Here is a 17,635-nt window from a genome sequence, read left to right as displayed (position 1 = left end):
CACCATAATTGCCAGAGTTGAATTCAGTCCTGTATGCCCCAATCTTAATCTATATAATATCACCTCTTCCCTTCTGTTCTCTCCAATACATTGTATCCTCCCCACAGACTGTATGATACTATAGAAACCCTTACTTGTACTGCTGCCCACCTTTCTTTCCATTTGTTTAGGCTATTCATTTCCTGTTTATTACAGATTTAGACTCATTCTTCCCCATGGATACTTTAACACCCACCATCCTTTTATCTAATGCTTTTTAACTAGTTTATCATCAACTTTATTCCCAATTACCCCAATGTGTGCCGGCACCCAACATAAATACACCATATTACACCAACTTCCTTTTTAGGGCCAATGAAGTATCCAAGCTAATGACCACCTCAATTGGTTTAACCTTTTTAACCCATTGCAGCCCTGCTATTAAAGCACTTAATCATGCAGAATATACAGACAGCAGACTTTAAGGAGATATTTGCAGAATTTGACAAAAAGTGCATTGGATTAAAATTACTGAGTGCACTTTAAATGGATGGGGAAACACGGCTTTTGGGGGCAATTCAATAACAGGTACATTGGGTGACTTGTTCATCCTATTCTTTTTCATTTAAAAGCCACATAATTTAAATTACATCCATTTTATCAGCAACAAAGCACATGAATGCAAATCAAATGATATCTTTGATCTCGTGGCAGGTGATCCACTATGAGAATTGAGGACTGTCCAACTTGACGGCACATATTTAACTAGTTAGTATTGTATTGCAATATTACTACAGTATTGTAAGAGTTTCCATGTATGCTGGGCTCTGGTTGACTGTTTTACCATCATCATATCAAATTAATCTATAAAAAAAATACTAATTAAAACTTTAACTTTGCAAATAAATTCACAAATGGGCACAATTTGTCTATATATCAAATTTCAAAAGATGACTAGAAACATATTCAGTCATGTGTAACCTTTGACTGGTAGTGTATTATAATATATTCTGGAAAATCAGTACACCTCAAGTATTTAAATAGATGTATATTTTCTTTATTTTACTCAATTATTTTACTATTTATTTCATTAGTTTTTCCAGCCCTGTTTGAACTTCATATACTCTGGGGTATTAATAAAGTCTTAATAATATATAATGTTAATGTATCATATAATAAATGTTTTGAGCTGCAGCCATTTGTTAAGGAAAAGGAGACAATCTTCGTTTCTTACTCTCTCCAGATTCCTCAGTCCTCTTCATGCAAATCGTAGCATACCAACTGAGGAAACGCAGTTGCGGCTACTGTCTTTGGAAGGAAACATGTTTCATTAAGTTTGCATCTGAAACACAATGCGAACTCCCTGCCTGTGTTATGTGTCACCAGAGAAACAACCACTCACTGCCAAAAAAGGTAGCTACAAAGACGACAGCAACAGAATTGAGGTCAATAAGAGGCGTGGAGCTAATGAACACTGCTGAAACGCAGCTGATTCTGCTAAAGCTTAAAAAGAAAAAGTTGAATAAACTCTAAAATTCAGGATCTAGATTAAAAACAACAAGAGTAGTTGTGTGTAATGGGGGAGTGTATATTGGACATCTATGGTGAGGATGGTTTTCAAAGTTGTGAAGGGTTTGCCGATTGGTCCACCTTCAGCTCTCCGGGCTGGGAAGAGCCCCAGCAAGATGAGAACAGCTTTTCAGACTGGGCTGGATTTCAGCAAAATACCAAGAAAGAGGAAGAATTATCACCCGTACCAGTGACAGAAGCAAGAACTTTTGAGCTTCCAGAAAATGTATGTTCTAAGTTTATTGTTTATAACCTATACTTTCTGATGGGTTTGTCTCTGTTGAATGTTATTGGGATACTGCTACTGTTCTGGTGGCGGCTGTGGCTCAGGTGGCAATCGCAGGGTTGGTGGTTCGATTCCCAGCTCACATGACTCCACATGCCGAAGTGTCCTTGGGCAAGACACTGAACCCCAAATTGCTCCCAATGGCAGGCTAGCGCCTTGCATGGCAGCTCTGCTGTCATTGGAGTGTGAATGTGTGTGTGAATAGGTAAATGAGACGCAGTGTAAAGCGCTTTGAATACCCCTAACGTTAAAAAGGCGCTATATAAGTGCAAACATTTACTGAAGTTAATTTTCCATGAGTGTTTATTTGTTGAGGTGGCAAAGAAGGAAGCTGTCATGATGGAAATCCCTACACTGTCCCAAATACTCCAGAGTGAAATAAACATACCCTTTCAGTCTGCAACAATAACAAGGTACAAGTACAGTATATAGCTTTTGATACCCTTGACTATAACATAATGAAACCCATTACACATTGTTCCCACTCAGTGTCTTAAAAGGGTTTCCGTGGTTCTATCTCCATCTATATTACATACTAGCAGTCAGCTTTCACATTACATAATTTTTGTTCAATTTATTAACATGCACATGTCTATATGGACATCTGTCATTATAAACTCTGATTGTAATGCATTCAAATCACTTTGCACAATAAAATGCTGTGGGTTATTATTCAAGCTCTGCACTCAAGCCTGATTTAAATGATGAAGTGCAAATAGAGTTGTCAAAAATGTCTATTTCTCTCTCCCTCTTCAACATCAGTGAAGCTGCCAATTTCTGGTGTCATTTACAGTCTGAGTCAAAAACTCTGAGACTATCAAGCCCCAAACCCTGACATGAGCACTGCCTCACAGGTGGGTGAAACATATCTACTCGTCTTTAATGGTCCCTATGGTGCATATGTGCTGCACAACATCTGGTTAAAGCTGAAGTGTGTAATTTCTGCGCCACCAAGCGGAATTGCAAAAATAAACATGGTTTTCAAACAGCTTTCCGATTAGGACCCTGTCAGCTATTAATCAAACAAACAGATAGTCTTGCCCCAACTCCCAATGCCATTGGTTGAGTCAGTGTTGTTGTGTCAGGCTGGACTGGTCGCTTACATCAAATAAAGGAGTTTTTATAGTGCCACAGAGACACAGTGTTTACAGTTCTCAAGAAAATGAAAATTTTAATGGCTTACTAATAGTTAGTTAGATAGAAGTATTTTAAAGGGATAGTTCACCCCAAAAATGAGAATTCTCTCATCATTTACTCACTTTCATGCCATCCCAAATGTGATTGACTTTTCCTCTGCAGAAGGAAGATTGAAGATTTTTAGAACAATATCTGAGCTCTGTTGGTCCACACAATGCAAGTAAATGGTGGCCAGAACTTTGACACTCCGAAAATCACATAAAGGCAGCATAAAGGTAATCCTTACGGTGGTATAATATTCTGAAGCGATGCAATCACATTGGTTGAGAAACAGATCAATATTTAAGTAGATTTATATTTCCACTTTCACTGTCTTTTCCACATTCTTCTTTTGTTATTGGTGATTCGCATTCTTCATGCATATCACCACCTACTGGGCATGGAGGAGAATTTATAGTAAACAAATACATCAATATTTATCTGTTTCTCACCTACACCTATCATTATCACTTCTGAAGATATGGATTTAACCACTGGAGTCTTATGGATTACCTTTATGCTGCCTTTATGTCATTTTTGAAACTTGAAAGTTTTAGTCACCATGCACTTGCATTGTATGGACCTACAGAGCTGAGATATTTTTCAAAAAACTGTAATTTGTGTTCTGCGGAAGAAAGAAAGTTATACACATTTGGGATGGCATGAGGGTGAGTAGAATTTTCATTTTTGGGTGAATTATCTCTTTGAAACCGAAAAAGTTACACACTTCAGCTTCAGAAAATTTGTTACCTATAGGCCTAAATTGATTTTTGTCTGTTCTATGGCTGGAAAGTACGATTGTATACCGTGTGATGATAGAAATGTGTCAATCACATCTTGATACAATAATATAAAATCTCATTTTTCTGGAGTCACAGGTATGCATACGTATATCATTTGTTTTACAACAGCTTTGAATGTGGCTCATCTAGTCAGAATTTATTATCGGAACTATTCATTTATAATTAGTCTTTTGTTTTTAACTCAATGTGAAGCTGTTTTTGCACAATTACCAGAATATCATTCATTTGTTATGAATATTTTCATATTTTGGTTTGTTTTGGATTTAACTTTGTATTATCAAACAATCTGCATTATCTTATGGTTATATAGTATATAAACCATTTTTCAGTGAATATAACTTGTACTGTGATTTTAGATTTTGTTATACCACCCACCCCAATTCTATTCCATTGTGAGGTCGAAGAAATTAATTTATAAACAAAAACAAAACACATATTGTGTTTATTAATGTGTTTTGTTACTTCTTATTTTGTGTCAAAGGGACAAATCTAACTTTCTGAGGTAGTGCTGTTAAAATAAATTAACTTTCCATTTTTCTAGAGCATTGTGCTTTCTGATCTAAAACTAGAAGTGCCTGAAGACCATCCTGGAGCTCTTATTCAAACCAAGGTTAGTTTATATATGTAATAGACCCTTCGCTAAGCCCACCTTAAAAGCACTTCTGATCAATACTATTTTAGCAACTGTTGCCGTCCACCATTTCTCTGCCAAGCACTTGCTTCAAAGCATCATATTGAGAGTATTATAGCAGTTCTGTTCACTTAAACTACTGTTATCAGGTCTGGATATATGCCATCATATTTTGATTTTCTCTTTTAAGTGACTGTGATAATCGTTTCAATTATCACAATTCTCAATTCTGATTTACAGTCTCCACAGTTTTCAATCAAATTACTGTGTAATTTAACCATTTCCTTTACAAAAAACTTCAGATAAATGTGCTTTAAAAAGTCACTCTTCACTCCAGCCCATGTGAGAATACTAGCAATTCCGTTTTTGAGAATATTTTGCCAAAAACGCACATTCCTAGGAGAAGTTCTTGTCAGAGCAAGCAACAGTAACCGGGTGGATTAGCGAAGGGTCAATTTACAGACAGATTCATAGCATATATCATGCATACAGAGGAAAAGAATTCCAATTTGAATGCAAGCAATATAAAGGTTAATTGACTGCTTACCATTTTTCTGTATGTAGCTAATACCAATATTGAATTGTCGGAATGCACAAGGATTCCTTTATCAGATCTCACGCCAGTGGCTCAGACAGTACACCAAGAAGCTGCTCCCCCACCAGAACATGAAAGACCCTCTCCAGTAAATCAAGATTACATTTACACATGCACACTATCAGAGACCTATGCCACTGACCATAGTCATGTTGATGCACACTACTTTAAAAGACTGAATCATAAACATACTGTATCACAGCCAGTTCTGATCAAATATGTACACATATTGATGCAAAATGAGCACAGATAAGGTCTTCTGAAGTAAACACTTTCACAAATATATCCAGGAAAAGCCTGTTACAAAGAGACTCTGAAAATGCATAGGGCTGAACAGCTATGCACACTAGCACAGGAAACAATTCCTTACATACTTGAAGTATACACTTTGTTCACATCTAAGATAAAGAGGAGACTGTTACAATACACCATAGATAATAGAGTATGTGCCTAACAAGATCAAAATCACTGTCAACTCACCAATACAGGTAACTAACACAGCCATATACAGATTAATATATTGTTTTATCTGCTGCTTTCTTAACTCTTGTGTGACCTTCAGGATATTTATATATTTGTCATTTTAGTTTTTCCAATAATTTTGGCTGTGTTAATGCCAACAGCATACATTTGGCTAAAGGTGTGCATTTTTGGGGGAATTTTGATATTTCAAACTTAGCTCCAATAATACATCTATAATACACTGTGTACACAAAATAGTTACACTCAGGACCTTAAGGACAAAAATGTCCCCATTGAAACCCATTAAAACTGCAATATTTGATCCCAGTGCCATTAAAGCATAAAACCATGAATTCTATGATATTATGCTTTCATTCCGGAGCCCTGGCTTCAAAATGTAAAACATATATACTTTCCACCAGATGGCGCCATTTTTCTCATGTTTAGCCTATGGAGCATATACATACTTTTCCCCCATTTTCTGTTTGCTGTGTTATAGAGCACAGCAGGCCAACTGAATAAATGATGCGGCTAAAATTGTATGGGTGTGTTGGTATGGATGCCAGAGGGGGTTTTGTGTATTGAGAAATTTGTGTGTGTGTGTGTGTGTGTGTAAAACAACAGTGGCATTTAAAGGGTTAAAATCCTGAAAATTAATGAATATTTGGTAGTTATATGATCAGGACTGATGTTGGTTAAAAAATCTAAGTCTGTGAAAGTGGAAAATAATATTAATAATATATAATATTTTTATTGCAGTTTTTTTTTTTTTTTTTAACGTGGACTTTTTTTTTGTCCAGAGTGAGTTTTTTATTATTTTTTTTTTATCTGACACTGCACAAAAAATAATAATGCATCAAAACCAGTGTTGTTGCTAATCATTGACATATCCCTGACTGATAATCCCCAAACAAATTCCCCTTAGCATTTAGTATATAGAAGAAAAAAAAAAATTCATAAAAACAACAGTGGCATTATATAAACAAACCTGAAAACAATGAATATTTGGTAGTCAAGATTGGGACTGATTTTGGTTAAAAATGTAGTAATTGAAAGTGGAAAAAAAATTACTATATAAAATTATTATGGCAGTTTTTTAATGCGGATATTTTTGTCCTCTAAGTAATTTTTTTTTTATTGACGAACAAGGGTTAAGCTCATGGCTTACTGTTCTTAAATGCTACTTTAATTTTATGTGTGTACAGATATCTGAAATGTTTTAATGTCTTTGGTAAATTTCTGAATATAAAGTACTATTATTTTCAATACTACACATCAGGGTGAGTTATTTGTCTTCAAAAAGGACTGAAAAAATTATTTAACTCAATTTAATAAAAATAAATGGTTATTTTCTACGACATTAGACACTTTTCCACTCTTCGGCCAGTTACTTTTCTACTGTCACTTCCAGGGCCTCATCGTGCCTCCTCTGGGCTTTTGGCCTGGGCCAACTGGGGACCAAACAACCCCTGAAGTGGGGTAGTGTCAAAGGTGGAGTCAGGTCAGAGGATCAGCACCAAGATACTAATTTCCCAATTTTTCATATAGCTTACCGGCTTACCTCAACAGACCAACTGAGGACGGAGAGTTGTCGGTACTGGTCAGATGACGAAATCAGGGCTATTCTGAATATTTGGGCTGATGAAAATGTGCAACGTAAAGATATACGGTGACGTTATTTAAGGAATAGTTCACCCAAAAAAACTATTCTCTCATTATTTACTATGAATTTCTTTCTTCAGCAGAACACAAATTAAGATTTTTAGAAGAACATCTCAATCTTTTGGTCCATACAATGCAAGTCATAAGTCCACACAAAAGTAATCCACAAGACTCCAGTGGTTAAATTAATGTCTTAAGAAGCAATATGGTATGTGTGGGTGAGAAACTGATAAATATTTAGGTCCTGCTCTGTCAATATCTAATTTAACTTTCACATTCTTCTTGTGTTTTTGGTGATTCACATTCTTCATGCAAATGTCCCCTGCTGGGCAGGGAGAAGAATTTCTAGCACAAATGGACCCACATCTGTCATATAACTTCAAAATATATGGATTTAACAACTGGAGTCATATGGATTACTTTTACGTTGCCTTTATTGTCTGTTTGGAGCATCAACATTTTGGCACCAATTCATTTGTACAGTTTGGACCTACTGAGCTGAAATATTTTTATAAAAATATTGATTTGTGTGCTGTAGAAGAAAGTCATACACATCTGGGATGGCATGAGGGTGAGTAAATGAGGAGAGAATTTTCATTTTTAGGTGAACTACTCCTATAAGTAAATTGTCGGCGAACTTGCCAAGTTGTCAATCCAGCGCACAACGTTACAGGTTCGGGGAAAGTAAAAATAAATTGCGAGTATACAAAACCGTGAAAATGAAGAGTGATCAAAGCGGTGCCCAAAGGAAGAACTTTCAATGGTTCTAAATCATGGAAGGTGTGCTGGGACATCCTCTCGCTGTTAGTGGGGAGACCACTCGGAACACTATGGCCATTACAGTTGGTAAGTTGTCAGCGTGAACTTATCTGGCTAGCTATTCAATATAAACTCAATATTCTTGATTAATGGATAACATGCGTATTTGTTTTATGTGTGTGCTAGACGATTCATCATCTCTGAGTGCATACCTACAGTTATCAAGATTGCAGAAAATAATAATCTATTAATAATCTTTTCAGTAAATAATTATGCCTTTATGTTAGTTTATTGAAGAGTGACCTGCCACTCCACAATTCATAATCAGAGGGGTCACATCATATACCACCAAAGGACCAGACCAGGTACTGTGGAGTTTAATTTACTTGCTATAGATGCAACAAACTGTACAGTTTGCACTTAGAATCCAATCAGACATTTTATAGGTGAACTTAGAAAATGTCCTGGAAGTTACGCTTAATTGATTTCTGTGTTTTTTCACAGTATCGCAAACCCTGGGCTTCCAGTTTGGCGACTAGCGAGTTTTTGCTGTCATGTCAAAACGACTGTAGCGGAGTGTTTCCTAAACCAATTAAAGAACGCAACGCAGTGTGTCGCACAGCTCACATAAACTTCATTACCCACAAATCCATTGTTCAAAATAAACTTGACGCTATGTTCATTTCTGCCTGTGATTTTCATTCAAATGACCGAAAATGAAAAGGCTCCAACAAACTAAATTATCGTTTGGAAAGCCAGCAGAAGATGAGCAGACAAAGAGAAGGAGGGAAGGTGAGAAAGTTAATGATTATGCAGCAAATAGCCTACAATATGAGATGCAATAGGGCTACCAATGAGATTCAAACCTATATCCTGCTGAAATCCAGTGGAGTTGCAGCTAGCTAATCTGCACTGACAATTAAGCTAAATATTATATGGATAATTAATGTGTTGTGAAGTGATGGATATTATCCTTTTAATAAGCATGGCCCAAACATAACCTATTGTTGAATGCTATTATGGTCAGTTATTGCCAGTATAATAATAATAATAAAACATGTCTAAATAACTGACCAATATGGTCAGTTATTTAGACTTGTTTTATTATTATTATGTTAAATTCAACAGAGGAGACAGGAGAGAGACGTCAGGCAGTTGAGGAGGAGAAAGAGTTAGGAGGAAAGAGGGAAATAATAGGTGAAGGGCCCTCCCAAGACAGTCAAGATGTGACACTCACTGAGTCAGAAGGTTCAAGCTTTGCAGCCAATGACCCTGCAATATATAAATGCAGAAGCCACTACTCTAATGAGGAGAGGCAGAGCATCCTTCAAAACAAAAAGCCACAACTATAGGTTATAGTTCATCAGTTCACACCCAGATACAGGAAAACACACACACGGTGCACAGTTTGCACATGTTGTTATTGCAAATAAATATGTTGTCAGCCAAACTTATTTCTAAAGTGTGTGTGTGTGTGTGTGTGTGTGTGTGTGTGGGGGGTATTTTTGGGGGGTATTTTTGACCTTGGTATTTGAAACATCCTGGTTACGGCCTTGCTTCTCCCTCAGACATACAGTAGATTGGCAGGCATTATGACAAATAGACTTTTCTTGTATGCCTTAATTGGCATTTAATCTAAATATTTTTCTTACAAGCACACGTTTTGTTTTCTGTGATGGGCACATTCCCTAAAAATATGGATGAAGAGCACCATTAAAGTCCACTTATGTCAATTGTTATATGTAAATAAAGTCCTACTCAGATATCACAATAAATGCTATTGGGCAGTTAATATATACTTACTCTGTAGACAGATTCAGGCAGCTTTATTAGAATGGTAAAAAAAAGATTTACATTGCCAAAGCACTGGTAATATAAAAATATACATGCACACATTTACACTCATCTATGTGCAATTAAAAAGAATCAAATTAATAATAATAATTGATGTCAAATGTAGCTTTTTTAGATAGTTTGATGTCCTACTAAGCAGGTAAAAGGTCACGTGTGAAAGTAACAATCATTTATTTGAAAACAATTTGTTGCAAGCACTCTACTGTGTTGAAAATTATAGCTTTTTGAGGGGCGCATTCGCTAAATGGTTGTCTGATGAGCACCTTTTGTTTTCTGCAATGTCCACTTATGTGAATTTTTTATGATGTAAATAAGGTCCTACTCTGATATCAAAATATAGGCTTTTGGGCAGTTATGAAAGTCACCATTTGTATATACTTACTCTGTAGATAGTCCGATATAGTGTAATGTCATACGAAGTAGGTAAAAGAATACAACACTGTGAAAGTAACAAACTGAGTGTACATAAAAAACATATTTGTAGAAATCAAATTATCACAATAAAGCCATATAAAATTACTGCTGCTGCATGAACAACTGTTGCAGAGCACTTCTTACATCTGACCTCTCATTATCAATGTTACATGGTGGTCGTACAGTATCTTCGCCACCACCCCACTCTGGCACAAATCTCTCCATGTTTAATTCACAAAGGTTGTGCAGTGTACAGCATGTCTCCACCATATCAACAACAACATTTACACTGCAGTCATTCCTTTTACTGAGACACTTCCACCTGCCTTTCAACCTCCCAAAAGCATGTACAACCACACAATGGGCTCGACTTGTCCTTATGTTGTACTGTTCTTGACCCTCTGTAAGTCTGCCAGTGTCAGGATATGGTTTCAACAACCAGTTCTGCAATGGGTAAGCAGAGTCACCAAGAATAAAGTATCCTACATTAGTTCCGCATATGTTTCTAACCCTGCCAGAGAATGCATTACTGGTAGTGGCCCAAGCCCAAAGGCGTGACTTTCTAAAGTCACGGACGTTGAGATCCCTCCCTGGCTGTCCAATGTTTATGTCCCAGAACATCCCTTTACCATCCACAACCGCTTGTAGAATGATGGAGTGCCAGCCTTTTCTGTTGTGTAAATCTGATTGGTATTGAGGAGGTTTCAAAATAGGGATGTGAGAACCATCTATAGCACCCACACACTGTGGAATTCCGAATCTCTCCTCAAAATAATCTGCCATCTCAGCAAGTTTGGCCTGGTTGGGTGTTTGGATTAATTTAGGCCGAAGTAATGTTATCACAGCCTTACAAAATTCATGCAAACAGCGACAAACAGACGTCAGACTAACGGCAAACAGGTTGCCCACTGTCCTGTACTCGCTAGTGGATGCAAGTTTGTACAATGCAATGGCTACTCTTTTCTCCAAAGGAATGCATAATCGAAATGCCGTGTCTCGTCGCTCTAGTGCAGGCTTCACTGTTGTACAAATGGACTTGAAGGTTTCTCTGGAAACTCTGAAATCCTCCAGCCACTGCTCATCAGTGAATCTTTGCGCGGTGATTTCCCACCAGTCACTTGTTCGGGGGTAGGCCCATACCTTGGATGTCTGCATTATATCAAAATAGTAGTGATGCATCTGTATAACAATAAAATGGGACACATGTTACAATAAGGTTCCATTTGATAACAACATTAGTTACTATACCATATTAGTTTAATATGTTATGCACTATGAAATAACAACACTTCTTAAGCATTTATTGAGCTTAATGTTAATTTCATCATAATTATAGTAATACATTTTCAAGTTGTATTTGTTAACTTTAATGCACTATGAACTAACACTGAACAAGTGCATTCTTATTAACATTAATAAAACGATGCAAACACATATTATTATTTGTTATTCATGATACCTATAGAATTAACGCATGGATCCTTATTGTAAAGTGTTACCATATAATGAAAGGTACACGTTACTTCACTAGCTATGTTAAAGACATTAACATACTAGTAAAACAAAAGTGATTTTGAGCAGTAAGCTAGTTTACGAAAGCTGACTAAAACAACGTCTGACTCCCGTAACTTTAAAGTAGGCTAGTACCGGTGACCTCGCTATATGTTATCACGTTATATGTTGTTAGGCTGACATTGGCTTACAATCTGAGAAAAGGCGATTAGCTATACATTTATATTACGGGTATAATTGAATACCATTTGCATATACTGTTGGCGTTTTTGCTCTCGCTGCAACCGACTTGCTCGTCGCCGGACGGCTCGCTTGCGCTGTGCAGCCAACATGAGCTTTCGGCGTAAGCGTCGCTGAGCCTCTAGATCCTCATCGTGGATTCTTTGTCCTGCTTTCCACAAAGCAAAGACCAAAACAAGTAAACAAACAGCAGCTTCGGTCTCCACCATGTTCATTCGAGGATTAGCTAGTCTCTGGAGTCTGATACCTCAGTTTGAGTTTCCCCTTTGCTGAGAAGTATGTAACTGCATGCATTGCCAGGTATATGAGTAGAGGTCTCTGCGGAACAGTAATGGGTGTTTTCAAACCGGGATAGGCGTTTCTAAACTATCCAATGAAAGTAGGGAATCTCAGTGTAGTAATCAGTGGGCGTTTCCATAACAGGATGGGTGTTTCCAGAGCCATATAGAGAGAGAGTTGCGACAACTCCATTGACTCCAATGGAACGTTTTTTTTACAGCAATGGCGGCTCGTGGAGCCTCTCAATAGTTCCCGGAAGTAGCAGCAAACACATGATGCGCTGTAGAGATGCAGCAGAACAAACCGTTTGCGACGCACTTTTAAAAGGTGAGACGTTTAAAGAATAATATTATCTTATTCTGTATATTATCAGTACATCTAAATAAAAATAACTTGTAAATTAAAACATAGTTGAGTATTACTCATTAAATTAGGAGACATGGGATGTTATCGGATAACTAACAGATTAGGCAAGGATTGGAGCTGTATAAAGTTAGTAACGAACACCCTATTAATTGTAAAATCTGTTCTCTTGATTCAGTTTCATCCATCGTTCAAAAAAAAAAAAAGTAATATCGTAATATATTATTACAATTTAAAATAACTTTTTTCTATTTTAATGTATTTTAAAATGTAATTTACTCCTGTGATGCCAAGCTGAATTTTCAGCCTCATTACTTTTGAACGGCAGTTTATATACGAGTATGCTTAAGTTGTTTTAAAGCTGAATATATTGTGTATATGAATAAGTATTGTAAGAATTATATATTAGATATATAATATTTATAATACATAAATAATTATATTACTATATATAGAATTGTAAGAATTGTAAACAATAAGCTTCATTTCACTACATTTTACATTTACGTAACTGCTGCTAATAGTTAATAGTTCATTGACCCATTGTGCGGTGCGAGCTGGAAATCACCTGTCACCAGCCTGTCTCTGTACTATCTGAAAAATCATAAATATGACATTAGTTACCATGAGATTAGTGAAAACAATGAACATGAGGTAACATAAAAAGGCAACAGAAACCCTAACCTGCAATAAGTTGAGGCAAATAACGGTAAGCGAACACTAATCCTCAAATATTAGCTGATTTGATCTTTAAAAAAACAGCATCGCTGTAACAACATACTCATGCTACATACATATGTCAGTGTGTTACATAAATATATAAAATAAATGCATTTATTGACTACTAATTACCAGAAATCGCAGTTCCCCTTCTGTCGCTCTCTCCACGTTGTGTCAGAGAAGCGACACTAGGGGTCTCTCTTGAGCGCCGATATTCACCTCTGGACTATGAAAAAAGGCCAATGAGAGTTGGCAACCGGTATTTGCATGTCCCGCCCCCGGACATACGGGTATTTAAGCGGCGCAAATAAGGGAGTTCATTCAGAAAATTTCTTCGGAGCCGATGGTCGTGTCTGCAACTGCTGCGTGTACACACCGAGTTCCTGCTATCCCTCTGCTGCATGCTGTTGGATTCTACAGCGCACAACAGCGGCTTTCTCCTGTTTGCACGGCTGTGCATTCCTGCCCCTGGGCGCATCGACAGTGCAGATTCAAAAACTCTCACGAGTTTTTTCCCTAAAAGAGTGATTTTATTTAAAAGAGTAATTTCCTCTAAAAGAGCAAAACACAGCGGCGTTGAACGTCCTTTTAAGGACGCGTCTTTATAAAGATGCCTTTCCGCCCCTGTGTTGTTTCTGGATGCGGTAGAGTGCTCTCCGCTTCTGACGGCCACAGGCGCTGTCTCGTGTGTCTAGGTAGCGATCACACCGAGGCTGCGTTTGTGGATGGTTCATGTTCTCACTGCGAGAACATGACCATGACAACGTTGCGGTCGCGGCTTGCTTACAACCGTGAGCAAGCCATTCCAGCCGCCCCCCGTGTCGCTCCTTCTTCCCACGGGATTGAGGACGATGCGGCTGGCGATGGAGGCGATTTGGGGATGGCAGCGGGTGCAGCTCCGCCGGGTACGCCCCCTCGGACCACCCGCACCCCGGCACGCTCGTTGATTCCCGTCCGTGCTCGAGGCAGTGGTGACTCGCCTCACAGCCAGTCTGCCGACCCTCTTGCGATGGAAGCAGATGAGCTCGCCGCGGCTTCGGAGGGAGTGTTATCTGATGCTGAGGACTCCCCTGGGCTGCCGCTTTTGGGCCTGCAAGCCCAGGCTGAGGCTGATGCACAGATGACCGACATGCTTTCCCGGGCAGCCAACAGCGTGGGCTTGGAACCCTCCATCCTCCCCACAACCATCACGGCTGGACGACTGATTCCTGGGGTCTGGGCGCCGCTCACAGCCTCGCCCCCCCCCGGTCCCGTTTTTCCCGGAAGTGCATGACGAGCTGACGTCTTCGTGGAGAGCACCCCTCTCCACTCGTCACATCGCCACAGGCTCGTCCGCCCTCGCCACCCTCGACGGCGGAGTGCGCCATGGGTACGAGGCGATTCCCCAGGTGGATAGGGCGGTTGCGATCCATCTATGCCCCGGTACCCCTACCACCTGGCGAGGTTGCCCCGTACTCCCTTCCCGGACCTGTAGAGCAACCTCCTCGCTGACAGCGAAGGCCTACAGCGCCGCCGGACGCGCCGATTCCGCCCTGCATGCCATGGCTCTCCTGCAGGTCCACCAAGCCAAGGCACTACACGACATGCACGGGGGTGATCCTGATCCCGACATGCTGCAGGAACTGCGCTCAGCGACCGACCTCGCCCTGAGAGCGATGAAGGTCACAGCACAAGCGCTCGGGCAGGCGATGGCCACGCTAGTGGTCCAGGAACGTCAACTGTGGCTGAACATGGTCGAGATGCGTGAAGCCGACAAGACTCGCTTCCTCAACGCCCCTGTCTCCCAGTTCGGCCTCTTCGGCGACACCGTCGAGGACTTTGCCCAGCAGTTCTCCACGGTGAAGAAGCAGACGGAGGCCATCTCTCACATCATGCCTCGCCGCAAGCCTGCCGCCACGCCCCATGCCCCGTCTGCTCGCCGAGGGTGTCCTCCTGCGGCCAGAAGGCAAGCTCCTGCTCCACGTCAACCCGGGCCCAGCTCTCAGCCCCAGTGTCGAGCAAACCGCGGGACGCGCACGCCCCCTGTCTCACGGACCCCCTTGAGGACCCGGAAGGCTCCCAGGCGCTCCTGAGACAACGCACCCAGAGCCCAAGACGTTAGCTCCGGAGGTGGTAAGACCGCTCCGTCCCCCGGTGGAGGGCCGGGAGGAGAATCCTTTGTTTTTTCATTTGCCGCACCCCCTAACACGGGCTGCGGTACCCAAATTCTCAATAAAAGGGCTATTTCCTTTGTCTCTGGGGCACATGGCCCGCAAATGCCGTTCTCACGGCACTCTGCTTTCAGGCCTCAACAGTCCCGGCTCCATGGAGGCGGTATCCCCTCCTTCAGCGCCACGACTGTTCCCCGGCCGGCCGGTTCAGACGAGTCCAGAGGACGCCAGCATCAGACCTCCTCCTCAGTCACGAACCCGCCCCCTGCCGGATGCGCGGAGCAAGGTAAGTGCTTTGAGTTTATTCTCAGCACCAGAGCCTCGGGATGCCACATTGCCTCCCGACGCCGCGTTACCTGTTCCGCACCGCTGCGAAGCCCCGCCGGGTACGTCCAAAAAACCCGTCCCCTTGGTGCCCCTAGCACGGAGTTTAGAGGCGTGGCTTTCACTGCCCAACCCGTCACGCTGGCTGCACCGGACCATTCGACTCGGTTACGCAATTCAGTTTGCCAGGTCTCTGCCCCCCTTCGTGGGCGTACATTTTTCCGCAGTACACGGCCAATATGCCCACTCCCTGCGCCAAGAAATCGCCTCCCTTCTATTAAAGGACGCGATAGAGCCTGTCCCTCCAACCGAAACGAAGAAGGGTTTCTACAGCCCTTACTTCGTTGTACCCAAGAAAGGCGGCGGCTTACGACCGATCTTGGACCTGCGAGTTTTCAATCGGACCTTGTCCAAACTCCCGTTCAAAATGCTCACCCAGAAACAAATTCTATCTGGCGTCCGGCATCTAGATTGGTTCGCAGCGGTAGACCTGAAGGACGCATACTTCCATGTCTCAATTCACCCTCGACATCGACCCTTCCTAAGGTTCGCGTTCGACGGCCAGGCGTATCAGTATAAAGTCCTCCCCTTCGGCCTGTCTCTGTCCCCTCGCGTCTTCATGAAAGTCGCAGAGGCAGCTCTTGCCCCACTCCGAGAAGCCGGCATACGCATACTCAATTACCTCGATGACTGGCTCATACTGGCCCACTCCCGAGAGTTACTATGCGCACAAAGAGACCAGGTGCTCAGCCACCTCAGCCGTTTGGGGTTTCAGGTCAACTGGCATCTCTTTTCTAGGTCTGGAGTTAGACTCAGTCCCAATGACAGCACGTCTCTCCAACGAGCGTGCTCAGTCAGTGCTGAAATGCCTCGCTTCCTTCAAGCCAGGCCCATGGTCCCGCTAAAAGGTTTCCAACAGCTCCTGGGGCATATGGCATCCTCCGCGGCGGCCACGCCGCTGGGGTTGATGCATATGAGACCGCTTCAGCACTGGCTCCGGACTCGAGTCCCGAGACGAGCATGGCGCCGCGGCATGCACAACATAAAAGTTACCTCTGCCTGCCGCCAAACCTTCAAACCCTGGACAGACCTCTGCTTTCTAAGGGCAGGAGTACCCTTGCAGCAGGTGTCCCGACGCGTTCTGGTCACAACCGACGCCTCCAAATTGGGTTGGGGCGCCGTATGCAACGGGCGCGCAGCCGCAGGCCGGTGGAACCGAGGCCCGCTGCGCTGGCACATCAACTGCCTAGAGCTGCTGGCTGTTTTTCTGGCCCTACAGAAGTTTCTCCCATTAATTCGGAACAAATACGTCCTAGTCAGGACAGACAGCACCACGGTCGTGGCCTACATAAACCGCCAAGGTGGAGTACGCTCCCTCCACATGTCACAGCTCGCCCGTCGTCTCCTCCTTTGGAGTCAGCAGCGACTCAAGTCACTGCGCGCCACTCACATCCCCGGCAACCTCAATGTGATAGCGGACGCGCTGTCAAGACAAAGCTTGCCTGGCGGAGATTGGAGGCTCCACCCCCAGTCGGTCCAGCTGATTTGGGACCGGTTCGGCAAGGCGCAGGTAGACCTGTTTGCCTCCCAAGAAACCTCCCACTGCCCGCTCTGGTATGCCCGGACAGAGGCTCCCCTCGGGGCAGACGCGTTGGCACACAGCTGGCCGGCGGGGCTGCGCAAGTACGCATTCCCCCCAGTGAGCCTTCTTGCACAGGTGCTATGCAAGGTCAGGGAGGACGAGGAGCAAGTCATTCTGGTAGCCCCTTACTGGCCCACCCGGACTTGGTTTTCGGACCTCACGCTCCTTACGACAGCCCCTCCCTGGCGAATTCCCCTGAGGAAGGACCTTCTTTC

At 42.0% G+C, this 17,635-nt stretch overlaps 1 protein-coding gene across 1 annotated transcript; it reads right to left on the bottom strand.

The window, feature by feature from the left end:
* Window positions 1-9,745: 9,745 nt before the first annotated feature.
* On the bottom strand, window positions 9,746-12,257 carry LOC127656819 (uncharacterized). Its single transcript, XM_052145298.1, has 2 exons — window positions 11,948-12,257; window positions 9,746-11,369 (listed from the first exon to the last, which is right to left on the bottom strand). Exons 1-2 carry the CDS (start codon window positions 12,155-12,157, stop codon window positions 10,293-10,295), a joined length of 1,287 nt encoding a protein of 428 aa, XP_052001258.1. The 5' UTR covers window positions 12,158-12,257; the 3' UTR covers window positions 9,746-10,292.
* Window positions 12,258-17,635: the final 5,378 nt, after the last annotated feature.

This window comes from Xyrauchen texanus, chromosome 16 (genome assembly GCF_025860055.1).
Source record: "Xyrauchen texanus isolate HMW12.3.18 chromosome 16, RBS_HiC_50CHRs, whole genome shotgun sequence".
Taxonomy (NCBI): domain Eukaryota; kingdom Metazoa; phylum Chordata; class Actinopteri; order Cypriniformes; family Catostomidae; genus Xyrauchen; species Xyrauchen texanus.
The sequence above is the reverse complement of the archived record's forward strand: the minus strand, read 5'-3'. Positions and strand labels throughout refer to the sequence as shown.